The sequence below is a fragment of the Sinohyriopsis cumingii genome, chromosome 6 (genome assembly GCF_028554795.1).
Source record: "Sinohyriopsis cumingii isolate HCF-2022 chromosome 6, ASM2855479v2, whole genome shotgun sequence".
NCBI classification, from domain to species: Eukaryota; Metazoa; Mollusca; class Bivalvia; order Unionida; family Unionidae; genus Sinohyriopsis; species Sinohyriopsis cumingii.
In genome coordinates this window covers 57,066,550-57,083,619 of record NC_142966.1, presented here as the reverse complement: position 1 = coordinate 57,083,619, position 17,070 = coordinate 57,066,550, and the positions used below count along the sequence as shown (strand labels likewise).

Here is a 17,070-nt window from a genome sequence, read left to right as displayed (position 1 = left end):
AATGTTTAGTCGATTGTAAAATCAGCTGTGACCTTAGTCTTTTTTTGTTCTTCCTTAGATTACTTACTTACTGAATGGGAAAGAGGTGGAGGAACTGACAATGATAAACCATGTTTCCACAGCCAGGACCTTAGCACGCCGAGTTTGTCTCAAGCTTAAAGAAAATATTCCTAGACAACTTTTTAAAATTTCTATCCAAGGAGCTGTTGGTGGGAAAATTATTGCCAGGGAAGACATTCCAGCTTTCAGGAAGGATGTCCTTGCTAAATGTGTATGTACAAGTTTTGAATTGTACTATTCTTTAATAAACCATGCAAAGGTACTCTAAGTTTTCTGCCTAATTCTGCTAAGTCATAACATTGTTTTTATTTGTTCCCTTACCTAAATAATCCTGTCACAATCAGGATATGATAAAGCCAAATTTGAAGTTTTATTGATGTAGTTATCCTGTTATTTCAGCATTGGGGATGTTTTGTTTACTTCTGACTAGTAATCACACTTTTCATTCTGGTCTGTAACTTGAGAGCCTGTCAGTGATAAGGGATGATGCTTGGTATTTTTATACAGCATCATTATAAGGTGTCATATGCACCAAATTGAAGCATCTATCCCCACATATTCCTTTCTGGGGGCCCTGAGTGGCCGGGTGGTCTAAAGCGTTTTCCGTTACAGATCACTGCCATCTCACCTCCGTCTGCGTGGGTTTGAGTCTCGGATTTGGCTAATGTGGGTATGTGAGAAAGCTTGTCAGTAGCTTCTCGTGGCTTGGTGGTTCTTTCCAGGGTTTTCCTGGGTTCTTCCTCCACCATTAATACTGGCCGCCATGTATAGCCTATCGTGTACTGAAACATGGCGTTAAACCCTACAACAACAACAACATATTCCTTTCTGCTATACAACTCTCAAGCCATTTTGAGACTTAATGATGAAGCTTAACATACTTATTCAGTCATTGAAGGTGTGCCACAGACCTCATTGGGGGTTCTGTCTTTAAGGTCAAAGGTCAGTGTATTAGATATTCCCCCTAACTGTCCATTCCACTTTATACCTTTAGAGATGTTTGAGATTAAGGGATTGTGCTTATACATTATCATTGGAATGTGTGTCATGTACAGTACTAAGGATCATATCTTCAGGGTAAAGGTTATCATGTAATAGTCTGTCTTCTGTGACACTTTCCATTCAGATGTATGGCTTCAGAGCCTATCAGAAATTCAAGGATGAAACTTGTTACATGTATATATCGTTGTTCTTTCTTGAAGATCAATGGAACATGTCAGTATTTAAAGTTTTAAAACATTTTCCTCTTTGCTCTATGACATTAGCCCTCTTCAGCTTTTAGAATGAAATTTAATATTCTTGTACATTATTGTTTACAAAGTATCTTGTTTTTCACATTTGGATGTGACCGCTCCAGTAGCCCAGTTGTTAGAGCATCCACCTCGGATGCAGGAGGTCGTGGGTTTAATACCCGGCCAAGTAGTACCAAAGACTTATAAAAATTGTACAAACAACTGCCATGCAAAGCACTTAGCATTAAGAGGTTAGGCTGGTCGGCCTGGTGTCAGGGTGACTGGGTGAGTCATAAAGCTACATGTTTGTCATGATGCTTCAGTGGTAGACATCACTGTAAACTGCCACACTGCAGACACAGTAGCAGTATGACTGAAAACTTCTTAAAGCTACGTTAAAAATCATGTCACTCACACAGATCACATTTGAGATCCTTTCTTTAATGTCAAGATCATAGGTCTGTATATTATGTTTTCAGCCTCACTTTAATTTCCTCTCTACAACTTATGAGCCATTTGAAATTAAGATATTAAACTTCTTATTGTTATACATTGTCTTTATCAGGTGTGTCACATACATACCACATTTTTGATAATGTCTTCAAGATCAAGGTCATATGTTTTATTGGTGAAGTATTCCTTCATATTTTCCTATTTATTGTATAACTTAAGTGCATTTTCAATATTAAGTGATGGTATATTATAATATTTATCTTTAACCACGTTGGGGGTCCTATGATAAGGTCAAGGTTACAGACCCATATTTTAGGTTTCAATAACATTTTTCCTGTTTTCTCTATAATTCATGACCTGTTTAAGGTCAGTAAATGAGCTTTAGTGTATCAGTATATTGTCACTACAAGATGTGCCTCATTCCACATTTGGTCTCATAATTTCAAGGTCAAAGTCACTTGGATATATTTTGTGTTTTTTTTGGTTTCTGCTTTATTTTTTTGTAAAAGCTGTTAAGATATTAAGGGATGAACCATGGTACACTTTATATTTCTTTATATGATGGCATCCCATACATTACAGGCAATGTTTTATCTTGAAAATCAAGGTCACCAGTAACTTACTTCACCGTTTCTTCAGGTTTATTTTAATGCTTTTTGAGATAGAGACATGAAACTTGTTATTTTCAATGTAAACCTGATAACTCTATAGTTTTGTTACAAATGTCACAGTCAGAGTTTATCACTGTATATAGTATGTTAGAAACAAAAGTTCATTGAATGTTGATCTTTGTGAGGTTCTTCTGTTGTGTGTATATCTGTTTTTTTGTCTAGTCAATGATAGATACAGAAACACAAAATTCATCACTAGACAAAATGAGAAATGATACCTAATCTCAGTTTCACATCTTGTGGTTATTATAACAAAAGAAAATCAATAATTGTTCATGCTGGTTTTTGTTTCAGTGATCTTATCAGAGGAAGGTTTTAACAGTGAATATCTGTGTTATTTGTGATCCAGTGAATGATAAAAAGGGACAGTAACTTTAAGTACTAGAGACAGTACACATTAAATCAATCACAAAGAAATTGTTTTTATTATCGTTATCATTATTATTGTTATTGTTTATTTATTTAGACAGGTTCTGGATTGTGTAGTAGGTAAATTGTTTTCTTGTTTTAGTTTTGTTACATATATTTTAAAAGATTTTATTTTCAGAATACACAAAGTTTGCTCACATTTTTCAGTGGGAAAAGATAAATGATGTAACATTAAAGTAAGGCCTGTATCTATTTCAGTATGGAGGGGATATCACCAGGAAGACAAAGTTGTTGAAGCAGCAAGCAGAAGGGAAGAAGAAAATGAGAGCCATTGGAAATATTGATGTTCCAAAAGATGTTTTCATCACTGTTCTTAAGAAATAACACACTTCGTACATGTTTTTATAGACGACTGTGACTGGAGGTTCCTTGAGCATGTAATGATTATGATATGGACACAGATGGCTGTGACTTGGAGGTGTCTTAAGTGTGTAGTGATTATGATATGGACACGGATGGCTGTGACTTGGAAGTGCCTTAAGTGTGTAATGATATTATACAGGGGAAAAAGTTAAACTCTGTGGACCTGGTGCAAAGCATGTGTTACAAGTCTGTGCTCTTAGAATAAGTAAGAGAAAAGAGTGAAGACAACAAGCTTTGTAAAATTTAGCAAATAATTTATTTCCCTAGAATACAAAGTGAAAAGTGAGGGAAAAAAGAACTTATAGTATTGTGAATGAGTTCAAAAATAATCCAAGAATTAAAGACACAGATTGTAGTAATAAAAAGTCCTGAACGAAACTCAGTTCAAGTCCCGAAGAGATCCAAAATTAAAGGTGATGACATGTCTGTTATAGCCTATGAAGTACTGATGTGTCAACAGTCTCTTGTTGAATCACATAAATATTTTTCCAGGTTTGAATTCAGTATAAATTCCAATGAATGTCTTTATCCAAGAATTTTATTAGACCCCTTTTGTATTTCCATATAATCGCTTGAATTCAATAATTAGAAGACAATTCAGCCCAAACTGGTCACAACATTTCACAACATAATACAGCTTAAAGTGTTTGATGTTAAAGCATGACTGGTAAAATCCTCACATTTACAAGATAATATAGTTCTCTGCTTGACCTGAATTCAAAATTAGCATTTTCTGAAAACAACCATTACCTAATGGAAAATAACCTTCTAGATTGATCTAATGAGCCATGTTTATTTACAACACAGTAGCCTATAAAACTTCACTTAGGAATCTCCAAAACCCTGACCCTGATCAACATATTTACTCCATCTTTGTTTACCAGAATAATAATTCTGTTAATAATCCCATACACATAGAGAATAATGAAGCTATTATTAGTTGTTTACATAAATGAAATAATAATTTTTTTTACAACAAATTCAATCAGGTCAGGCAGGATTGAACTCAGGTTTGGATAAGGTCAAGTCCAGGAAACAATGTTACATTACAATAACATGTAATGAAATACAATAATCTAAAAATAGCAGACAAACAATTAAATAAAATATACATAACACTTCCCATCATAAAGAAAAAGAATGATTTACACAATAAAGCTGTCTTTTTTACTATAAGTCAAATATGCATGTGGTAAAAAAAACATAAGATGAAATCTTATGAATGACACAAAGTGTACATGAAACAATATATTTCTATACATGCGAAAGTCCATCTGCTATTTAATTGTCTTTTCCCTTGATGTGCATGTAAGTATTATATTCTTGCAACAACAAACTCAACCTTAATAATCTCTGATTTTTGTTTTTCTTCTTGCTGATTAAAGTATGGGGGTTTTGATCACTAAACACAATAATCAGAGAAGGAGCTGAACTAATGTAAAGTTCAAAGTGTTGTAATGCCAGTATCAAAGCCAAACATTCTTTCTCAGTTGTGGAATAATTTCTCTGGTGCTTATTTAATTTCTTTGAAAAAAAGCACACTGGATGATCAGCACCATTTTTATCTTCTTGAATCAATACTGCTTAAGTCCCAATTTCACTTGCATCAGCAAACAGATTAAATGATTGGCTGAAATTTGGAGCTGTAAGAACTGATGCACTCTTAAGTATGGTATTTAACTTATCAAAAGCCTCCTGACATTTTTCAGACCATTGAAACTTGATTTTCTTGCTCAATACATTTGTCGAGGGTTCAGCAGTTATGGAAAAATTGGAACAAAATTTTCTACAGTATCCAGCCATGCCCAAAAATCGCATCAGTTGCTTTTTACTGATTGGCACAGGGAACAGAGATAGCCTTGACCTTAGCATCTAAAGGTTTAACTTGTCCATGTCCCACGATATGTCCTAGAAATGTTACACTTATACTTCACTTGTCTTTCATAACATGCCATCTGCATGTGTTTATAAAACATATTCCTGTGGTTCTCAACTGTATTACCACCTGCCCCTATATATAACTGCCACTGTGGTTCAGTTTCCAGTGGGTATGAACAGACCAAGGTGACAAAGTCAGTTGCATGTTTGAATTTGTCTTTCCACATCTATTAAGTAACTATGTATATTACAGCTGGGAACCACAAAAATGGTTTGAACTTTGGTATTGTTGAACATTCCACAGTATAAACATGGTAGACCACAATTATATCGGGGACCAACAATATAATAATGTTCATGGGCCTGACACTTTTGTGGTGTATATTCTTTGCCGATGTTATCCATTTTATTTGAGCTGCACCAATATTCCGTATATTTTTGTCAGGCGACACAAATGATTAATACTCCTTGTTGTTCACCCATGGCTTTGTTGTTTGTTTTTTTTAAGTTTAATTCATGTTATAATTGTGGAAGTTGAAGATGGTCAGAGGAGCTGGAGATCACAATGATTGTGCTTTTAAGTTGATGCACTGAAACTGGTGTCATCAGTGCTAAAAAAAGATGCAAAGCCAGTTTGGACAATTTTTCTAATAGCAGTATCCTTTGCGTTGATAAGGTCATGTACCTTTTTGATTGAATTGATGCTGATCACCAGCATGCTGATCATTGTATTGCCTGTCTTATAAACCCAAACGTCAATATAATTTGTGATAAAGTCCAAGAACACACCATCACTTCTGCCATCAAATGCAAAGAGCTCAATGTGGCCAGTTGCAGCAATGCCTGATTTGGTGAAGATGTGTTATGATATTTTGGGTGGCCGTAAGGGTCTGCTTGCTAAATGCTGAGAGGTCGGTTTTGGTTGTGTACTGGGAGAGATCACCATGCTCCAGCACTTGAAATAGCAGAGCGTCCATATATCTGCACAGACATGGGTTACAATCTTCCTTCAGCAGTATGAATTGAAAATTTAATTCGTCGGGGGGGAGGAGCACTTGCTTTGCCAACATACACTTAAGGTATTGGTTGTCTTTGTAAAGATGACAGTATGATTTTAAATAAATCGCAAATACATGTGACATAACCAAATCCACAAATATTATTTTCATTGTTAGTCAGAGTTATCATGACATCTAATGGCAGGCCAACCGATTTAGAATTTCCCTGAAAGGTATCTGTGATATGGTCTAGTGTATTTATTACAAACAAAACTTTGTTCTTTTTGTGTTGCTGTGATATAAATTAGATGGTGTGACACAGTAACACTCAATGGTTATTGGTGATACTTGTTGCTACTGATAATTATGTTAGTATTGTAGTAGCAGTTGTGAGAGAGGCCCACTACAGTGAGGTCGGCCTTGGATGCACACTGAGGGAGAGTTTCAGTGGGGATATATCCACAATCATAACTTAATTATATTAAGATTACAGATCCATCCAAAGGCATGGGCGAACCATGCTAGTAGTCATTCTCTTGGACAAGTGTGCAAAAAGAAGGGGTCTGTCTCCAGTTCACGTCTGTGTTGCACGGAGCCACTCTTAGGATAATGTTGTAAGAAGCAATGTGTACTGGGTCAGGTGATGAATAGGTGGCTACAATTTGGCCTGTGAGTCTCTGTCTTAATTGGGAGCATGAAGGAGGTCATCAGCAGTTATTGGGGATTTGTATCCTCTTGTTCTGCAAAGATAAAATAAATAGTTCGTGAGACGGCGCAAGGTTGTACAAGTTGCTGAAGAGAAGGTGGAATGGCATCCCCCTTGAATGCTCTCCAATGCATTCCACAGTTAGACGAGGTTAATGATGCCAGCTTTCTGCCTGCTTTGTCCTGGTTTGTGTGCCAACTCATCGCACAAGTAGACGCCAGAAAAGTAGAAGGGCTAAGCCATACGCATCAGTCCAAAATTGGAGAAGACCTATGCAGCTATCCTGGCAGACACAGGCCTCGCTCCTTCTTTTAGACTACTGCCGCTCGTGGTGGCAGTGGCGACACCTTTGAGGGCAAGAACTCCATCTGTACCAACCATACCTCGGAGAGCAGAGCGGGAAAATTTAGGGAGAGAAGGGGCAGGAGGCCGCCACCAATCTTGGCATTAAAAGCCTAGGATGAAATTTCAAGATTGGTGTAATTCTTTGCCTCATGTGTGATTTTACTGAACCAGGCCTGGGCGGACATGATTTAGTCTGGTGGCTTAGTGAAATGATCAGTACGTGTCTGACAAAAGCACAATTACAACCTGCCAACTCTTACGATTTTGCAGTAAGTCTTACAAAAATTACCCCTAAAATACAGACTTATGGAATCAAGCAAAAACTATGGAAAAATGAATCATTGCCAAAAAATCCAGATAATTGGTTCATCCATGTTTGATTTGGATCTGGGTTTCATATTAGAATTAGTGAAATTGGTCAGGGAACCAGACTAAGTTTACAGCAGCACCCCAGATGCTTTAAACTGTATCTATTTGTTCATGTTAAGTGTCTGCATGATCAAACTATTGATTATATAATTTTTTTTAAAAATGGCGTCTAGAAAGCGATGCATGTTAAAGATGAAAGGGAAAATAAGCTTCTAGAAAAGTGTTAATAATCAACACAGAAGAATAAAAAGGAGTATTCAGATTCTTGTGAATAAATGCTAGAAAGGACACAATTATGTTTTTGGACATCACATGCCAATTTGAATATGTCTCATGGCGGGAGATATGATTGTTGTCATCATGTGAAATGGAAAAAGAAATTACAAGAATTATATCAAGCTGAGAGATAGCAACAAGCCATTGAGTTGCATAGGGTTGGGAACTAAAGTTTGTGTAACTGTACTAGTGGTAAATAAAGTTTACGTGTACTTTACAACATTTTCAGTTGAACATAGTGTTTATTGTCGTTGCATCAAACTTTTAATTAGGTTTTCCAGCTTTACAATGGCGGTTATTGATATTTTGTTACATCTTACTGAAAACTGGTCAATCTTATGTTAAAAAATCAACTGCCTTACTGAGATGGACTCATCAGGGTTGGCAGGTCTGCAATTATTCACACAAGCATCGCATGCAATCATATATTCAGAAAATAAAAATCTCCCAACTATTTTGATAAGCAGTGTGCTATTGTGGGATCACATTAATGTCAGTGCTTTTAAAATACCTCAAAACAGTGATTAATATTGTTTAAAAGGATATACAAGTATTTCTGGGTTAGAACTGTTGTTTTTCATATCATATTATTTAGTCTGTGAATTAGTTCTGAAAAATGGTAACTATGGGTCATAAAAATCAAAACATGGGGATACAAAACAAAATTTCAGAACAAGGTTTCTAGTAAATAAATTATTTTCACAAACGAGATGTGTTTTTTTTTCATAGATCAAGCTATAGCAACCAGCTTTTTCTGACAGTTGTAACTGCACAGTTCAGTGCATGGCAGTTCGGGTTTGGATCACATGTAGCTTCGACAACCTTCGTCAGACTTTGCTGTCATATTTTATCAGCTCACTGCACTTCTTTAGCAGCTTCAGGATGTGTCATCCAGACATGCTTCCAATGGTTGTCTTCCATTGTCCACCTCAACCTTTGTGGCGTGGGAAGCTTTCGACTGAGGTTCTGTACTTGGGTCCCAAACTCTTCCCTGCTAGACCACTCTCTTGACATGTTGTAGTAGGGCATCCTAAAGAGGCAAAAGAAGTGTACTTTATATAAACAACAACAAAATAATAAGAATATACCTGCTTTAATTATATATTGCAGTGGAATAAATTATTTCACATCTTTACCTGTGTAGAAGGAGTAATATTGGGCTCTTGCTCTTGTTGAAGAATAGCTCCCTTCGTGCCACATTCACTGTCGCCAAGTTACTGGTTTCATCATACATCAATACTGTGAACTGTTCAAGAAGTTGTTTAATCAGGAGAGGAGACTTTGACTGGCTCCAGTAGGTTCTATGTCATGTGCAGGGGTCATGCTACCAGGCAAAGCAAAAACGACTTCACCCTGTGATTTGTTTTAGAGGTATGTTGACTGACCATACTTTTTTAGATGCCCCCTCCTTAGCCAGGTTAGTTCTAGTGTTGTGTGGTAGCAAAATGTGTTCATCAAGCCAGCAGTAGCTAGGCCTAGTGTTGATATAAATTACACAGACAAACTCTTGCACATTCATAGACATGAGTTGTAATAGCTGATTGACCATTTACCCTTTCACAAGTGAGTTAAAATTAGCACTCCCCAATTTCTGCATGTTATCCTTTGATGATAAAAAGATACAAGCATGTGTTTTTGAAACTTTAACAATAGTATGTAAATAGCAATTTGTGTTTTAAGATCAGAAACGGTGATATGGATATTTTAACTGCTTCTTGTACACTATTTTGTCATAAAATTAGTTTGAACTGTAAGTGAATGGGTAACGGGGAAATAATGGACATTGCTATGTCTGAGAAATACTAGTTTATTAGATTGTCTGTTTTCGTAAATCATCGGGAAAATTTATTAAATATACAATTCATCTGTAGCAAAGCCTAGGTATTGTGTTATTTAAGATTTAACTTTAAAATGCAATTATGTAGGCCAGAAATGTATGGGACAATGCTATGTTGTGGAAATTGTGAGAAGTGTCGTAAGGTCAAAGTTACTTTCTTACTTCACTCATATTTATGAAAATGCTAACCTATATAACAAATGCCTAAAATTACTACAAGTATGTATACAAATAAATAAACCATAAATTTGCAATCTTATCAATGGACTGTTGTAATGAAGCTATATAAAGTGAGTGATTACATTGCAAAAAAGAAACTTCTAAAACTAGATGCACTCACGTCTGTGTTGATTCTGTTGGAAAGAAGGGTTTAGTAAATATACCAAGTATAAAGGAGCCATGTCTGTAATTTTATGCAATTTAGTGTGTTATGTTTGAATAGTTACAGTAATGTTTTATCAGCAACAAAGAAATAAGGACTAACAGTATGATCTGAAGACACGTGCATTTTCCCTCATGTACGTAATACAAGGGTTGTTTCAAAAGCTTTTAGAAACCTTTGAAAGTGCCATTATTGTGAACTTTTAGAAAATATTTATAATTTAAAAAAATACAAGTATTTTTTTATTTTTAGTAATGGTAGTTGATTAAGCATTTTTACTAACTTGTAATTACAATAATGAAATCTGGTTACTCAGTTAAAATTTGTTATGATGTAGTTTCTATTATTGCCTTTTAGTCATATGGCCAAAATAACTCAGAAAATGTTCTAACTGAAAATAAAGTATTGTTTAAATCAAATTTTAAACTAAATATGAATACTGGGAAATAGAGGGCATAATTCAAATAAGAGAAAACACACACACACTATATATATATATATATATATATATATATATATATATATATATATATATATATATATATATATATATATATATATATATATATATATATATATATATATATATATTGCATTTCTTGCTTGGCGTCCACCTCTCCCTGTTGAGCTCTCACTTCTTCTTCTTCTGTCCAAAAGAAGAAGTCACTTCTCCCTAAAATTCAAGTCTAGCTTGACCCCTGATCTGAACGAATCAGTTTCACCTGGATAGGATTTCCATGTCCTCCATGAACTCATTTAACCCTTATTAAAGAATAAAGAAGTTATATAACATCTGCTGAAGGCATGGTAAACAGAAAATTGGAACCCACATATGCATTTTGGTGGAAGAGGGGCTGTATTCAGTGTTATTCAGGGCATCACCTGTGAAGTGCCTCTTCCACATATTAGATGTACATATTATTCCTCAGGCTTGATTTTTTTCACACATGGACAGAGATAATTGATTTTCTTGTTGGAGAACAAAATATATTGGAAACACTCCAGAAGGTGTTGTACAACCAGAATTGTTGTGTGCTCAAAAGCATGCCCCATTTTTCTCATGTTTAGTTCAGTTTGTCAAGGATGATTTATCATATGCATCCTACATGGTGTTTAGATGGATGTTGTTGAGTGTAACATAATTAACAGATCTAGCAAGATTTATGCTGCACTGACTTCATTTTCATTTTGCATTTATGTTAGCTTTAAGTCATTTTTTATTTCAGAGTCATGCATTGAGTTAGTAGCTGGGTATTTGTGTTCAGTGAACATCTGAAGTTTGGCTCGCTACAAAACTTTATGAATGTATCCATGAAAATGACACAATGACATGCAAGCAACTTTATTTGTACACCTGCTTTTGCTATCTTCTGACAGCTTCATTCATTCCTATTTAAATTTTTTTTGAAACAGCCTCAATACAACCAAGTCATAACAGCCAATTATGTCATCCTTTGACTTGTAGTTTCATAATTTGTGTTGAAAGCTATTGTTATATATTAAATAATACAAATGCCAAATCTTAAGTGTTTCTGTGTTAACACCACCCCATCCCCATCCATACATTTTTAGATGGAACACAGTATTTGACATGTCTGACAGTGTCTCTCCCATTATGTTCTTCAGTCCCAAATTTATATCAGCCAATTAATTTCTGAAATACACCATGAATTGAAACCAACTTTGCACTTAAGAACTTATAATAATAAAACGGGGTAAATTACATTGTGTATATTTCTTACAAGTTTATTTTTTTTGCTAAGGTTTTTATGTTCTACCTAACAGTCACTTAATGGGTTGTTTGAACCTAACCTTGATTGTAAACTGCTGTAAACAGGTAAGTCCCTGTGAAACAAAATTCATTTGTGAAATCTTGCTACATTAGTGGAGGGGAGCAGGCATGTAGGTATTCATCACTTGTCTAAGAACATTTTTGTGGCTTTTGTACTGTTACAGCTGTCAATACCTATCAGTCATGTCCCCAAAACTCATAATTAGTACCAGTCATGAATCTGATTGCATTTTAAAAGTTATGAAAGATTTCATGGATTGGAACCAAATTTGGTACAATCTTTATATTACAACTACTTAAAACTCGATTGTCAACACTTCGAATCTAATTTTGAAGGATATATCGTTCCTGATTAGACTTGTGTTGCTGAATGTTGCCCTTTGATTGCATCATTTTTTTGGGGATATTTCATATGGATGCAAGTATACTATAACTGTGCATTTCTTCAAGCACTGTTTCAACATTGATTATGATCTAAATATGTAAATAAAAAAATACTAGACTGCTATTATGAGAAGTTTATTTTCAGAGGAAATGATAGCATCTTATTAGAATGATTTCATGATAAAGCCAATAATTGTGTAAATGCACTATTTACATTAAAAAAATGGTTTATGCCATAATTACCATCATCAGACAAAGGATCACACAGGGTGTGCAGGTTGTTTAATGCATTTGAGGGTAGAAGTACATTAATCAATGGCATCTGGATATTATTTTCAGTTTCAGTTTATCCATTCGGACCATTATGGTCTACACCAAAAGTCTTAACATTGATAGCATCATGACCTAAATTGGCCAATTGCAGGAGGACACCTTGCATCCAAAGGGCAAGAGGAGATTGATGGCCCATTGAACTTAGTCCATGATAGTGCCACTGACTATAGAACTCCTCTAAAGAGCATTGAATTTAGGGAAGGAAAACAAAATGAAGGACGAAGAGATCTACTTCATCCAAGCTGGAAAGAAGTTCCAAGTTTTCCATAAGCACGAAGAGTCTTTTGTAGTAGCTAGACAATACTCTATTTGTCTCTGTCCAAAGTAAGTCACTCAGTGTGCTGATTGTGGACACTCAGTCCTGTTATGAAACTTCTTTTGGCAACACCTTTCATGTTAATAACAAAATGAGCTACAATTCCCTTGTCTGCTTGAACTCGTGATGGCATGCCAAATGCACTTACACCCTCTTGAAAATAGCCATGAACAGTTTGAGCCTAATTGAAAATAGCCAAGAACAGTTTGAGCCAAATTATTTGCTGAACACTTTAGGTGAATAATGCTTCATTTCGCCCCGTCAATGGAGCCATGAATTACAAAATGCCAGGAAATAAACTTGTGGTTGGAATCCATGTGCCTGAAATAAAAATGATGAAACTTAACTGTCAAATTATAAATTGGACAGTTTTACTGGCTAGTATCGGCTCCGTACAACAAAGGAGTGAATGAAATTAGAAAAGTATTACAGATATTTTCCACATAAATGAAGGAAGAAGTAGTCAAATTAGACTTGCTTCAACGCTAAAGGTCAGAGAAAAGCAGCATATGTAGCAGTTTGGATAAATAAGCTTAAGTATGTTTAAGTTTAACATTAACTATAATTTGACTGCAGTTTTATTTATTAGAATTCATAACAATAGTCGGACAATAAAAGAATTGAAGATTGGTCAAAATATTTGAAGTACCAAACATTTGACTGATTTTCTGAAATAGACTATAAGTGATTATAGTTTTTATTCTTTTGTCTTTAATTGTGCAACTTGTTGGAACTAATTTCCCAGAAAAAAAAGATATACAAACAACTTACGTTAATATAGCCATTTGATGTTCAGTACAGCCCATGCATCAACAGCATGTCAGGTGATTATTTTCAACTTAATGGGATATAAGTGAGAAAACCATTATAACAAAATATGAAAATGACACTGAATTAAAACAGACTGAAAATATCTGCAACTGAGTGAAATAAGGCCTCTTGCTTAATCCAAGTCACAAAGAATATCATACCTTCAGCTGAGCCAGTATGTGTTTGCCACTTTTCAGTTACTTACTGTACACTCAAAATAAGCTAGTTTTTATTACTCCTTGAAAATAACAAGTAATTAAAAGTGTTTTGCATTGAACACATAATCGTTGCATATTTTGTCATGAAAGATAATGAACCTTTTTTTAGTGGTTCTACACGAACATTTAAAATGTAAGAGAAGTTAAATGCAAGTCTGAAAATTGCACTTTCATCTTTCAAAATTTTAGAATCATCAGAAGGCATGCTCCAAGCCACATTCATGGTCTACAGTTAATGTCAGGGTCACAGCCTTGTTTTGTACTTTCCATCCCTTTTTCTTATATATTCATTAACTTTGGAGCCATTTGATAATGAGAGATGACACCTGGCTCACTTGTATGTTGTCACTAGAGTGCACAGTTACCACACTTTTGGTCATATTGTCAAGGTTAAATATCCAACTTTATGTACACATGCTTTTTGTGCCTTTAAAATGTTAAGGATCAACAAAATTCTAAAAAGAATTGCTACATGTTTTGTATCATTTTAAAGAACATACCAAAGTTGGTTAGGTACTGTGATATTGTAATTTCTCTGATGTATTGCCCTCCTCTGTCTCACTGCTCGTCTAACAGGGTCAGAAATGTGTAATCTCTCTCTTACACACCATCTCAGAACATGAATACCATGCCCTATAGGTAAATTATTAAATACGAGATATATTTCACAATTTCATTATTTGTGTGCCTTGTTGAATAAAAGGAAAATGTATTGTTATACTGCCAATATGTTCAGGTATGTATGCATGTATGCATTAATAACTGTTATGTCACACAAGTCCTTTTAGCCCCACCCCCACCCCCCGACCGCTCCGGTGGCCTAGTGGTCCACCTTGGATGCGGGAGGTAGTGGGTTTGATTCCTGGCCGAGTCGTACCAAAAACTTGCAAAAATGGTACTAACAGATGCCTCGTTTGGCGCTCAGCATTAAGAGGTTAGGACTGGTCGGCCTGGTGTCAGGATAATGTGACTGGGTGGGACATCATGCTACATGTCTGCGGCATGATGCTGCAGTGCTAGACATCACTATAAACTGCCACATTGCAGAAATCGTTTGTAGCAATATGACTGAATTTGTTTTAAAGCTACGTTAAAAATCCAAATCACATCACATCACATCCATAAATAATTAAAAAGAATTTTGAAAAGAAAATGTATTTATATGATCGTTTTTGTTGCGTTGGTTTCTCTTAATTTGTTACTTTCTTAGATGAATCATTTTCTGAGGCTCCTGTATATATAGGCCCCTTATTTCATCCTCTCCCAATACTTGATAGCTTTATTCTAATTTCAACTGCAACTTTCTCATTGGACCAGCTTTTGTTCGCTATGGCACCTCGTAGATACAGTCATGTAATCTCATTAAGTAGTTGTTGTTGCTGTTGTTGTAGGGTTTGATGCCATTTTTCAGCACACGATAGGCTATACATGGCGGCCAGTATTAATGGTGGAGGAAGAACCTGGGAAAACCCCAGAAGGAACCATCGACCCATGAGAAGCTACTGGCAAACTTTCTCACATACCCACATTGGCTGAATCTGAGACTCGAACCCATGCAGACAGATTTGGAAGATGCTTGTATGAAGGTAAGCTAACTTTGGAGGAATGTGGTTAAGCACTGAAAAATAAAAAAAATGAAACTTGCCCTTGTTCCGATGGATTTAAAATTGTATCCTACAGTTTTTTTTGGGGAAAGATCTAGGTGGCTTTCTCCATAAGTCTCTAAATTCTGGATTTGATATAAAACAATTTTCAGAATTTCATTCGCAGGGAATCATTACTTGCATTTCAAAAGGAAGATAAAACAGAAAATTCATTACAAATTGGAGACCAATTTTACTACTTGATAAGGAGGCCCTGAATGGCTGAGTGGGCTAAAGTGCCCTCCGTTACGGATCACTGTCATCCCACCTCTGTCTGCATGGGTTTGAGTCTAGGATTTGGCCAATGTGGGTATGTGAGAAAGCTTGCCAGTAGCTTCTCGTGGGTTGGTGGTTCCTTCTGGGGTTTTCCCGGGTTCTTCCTCCACCATTAATACTGGCCGCCATGAATAGCCTATCGTGTGCTGAAAAATGGCATTAAACCCCACAACAACAACAACAACAGCAGGGTTTTGAGTCTTATAAAATGGCTTAAAAATGCTCAACATCTCAGAATTTTCTTAGCATTCTGGTGTTCAGATATTATCAAAGTCAGACAAGTTAACACATGGTCAGACAGAGTGGCTAGAAAAATTAGATTATTAAAATAGATTGATCTATTACCAATGTGCTCATCACAAGGTTCCAAGTCACCACAATTTGCTCTGTAGGGCTTGAAACAGAGGAACTTGTGTTGGAAAAGATAGTAAGTACAAGATGAACACTCAGGAGCCATTATAAAACTCCACCAAATGATATTGTGGAATGACTGAACTCTGACTTTTTCAGTGACACATAAATACAAGCAGTATCCTATTTAATGATACGGTGATCAACAAGGGCCATAACTTTGTCCAAAATAGAGTTGATGAAATAAAACCCATAAAAGATAGGTCTCTAAAACAATAATCACATCAAATTGCAACAAAATATGTTGAATTGTTCTTGACTTTTTCGGATTGGAAGCAGTTTTCCAAGATTTTATGAGAAGACAAAGGGCATAATTCTGTCTAAAAATGGTGTAAATAAGACTAAACCCAAAGATTTATGAGGGCACTCTACAGATATTATGAACATGTGAGAGAGTGACGGTTACTAATAAAATGAAGTTGTTTGCATTTGAAACGTGCACAATGGAGAGATGTTATTTTCATGTACTGTGACTGAAATTTCTTTGGATATTGTACTTGCGGAAATTGTACATGATCTAAGTATGTGCCAACCAAAATGACTGCACCCACATGATCGTAACGTCAACTTTTACTGGTCTAAACTACACTATCTCCAGCAGTTATTAAAATAATGGAAATTAATTTTGCCAGACCAGACAATACCAACTTCTGAAAGTGCAATGAATGAATTGCCAAATATATAAAATGTTAAAAAAGTTATAACCTCTTTTTTTTAATACAATTTACCTCTGAATTCCAGGAAGTGAAAATGACCAGGTGGAGCTTACTCGGGTGCACATCTGAAGTAAGGCCAAGCTGTATACTCTATAATCCATGTTACACCCATCAATCATACACCAAAATAAAGGGAATTAAAAGTTCTTATAACAATACCTAAGATATACAA

At 35.5% G+C, this 17,070-nt stretch overlaps 1 protein-coding gene across 1 annotated transcript in view; it reads left to right on the top strand.

Moving 5' to 3' along the window:
• LOC149797009 (translation factor Guf1, mitochondrial-like) overlaps positions 1 to 11,519 on the top strand; it is an 80,301-nt gene extending 68,782 nt beyond the window's left edge. Inside the window, exons 17-18 of the mRNA XM_089961667.1 lie at positions 59 to 271; positions 3,044 to 11,519. Coding sequence (XP_089817793.1) covers positions 59 to 271; positions 3,044 to 3,169 — 339 coding nt within the window. The 3' untranslated portion in view covers positions 3,170 to 11,519. The remainder of the gene's footprint in view (positions 1 to 58; positions 272 to 3,043) is intronic.
• The last annotated feature ends 5,551 nt before the right edge of the window (positions 11,520 to 17,070 follow it).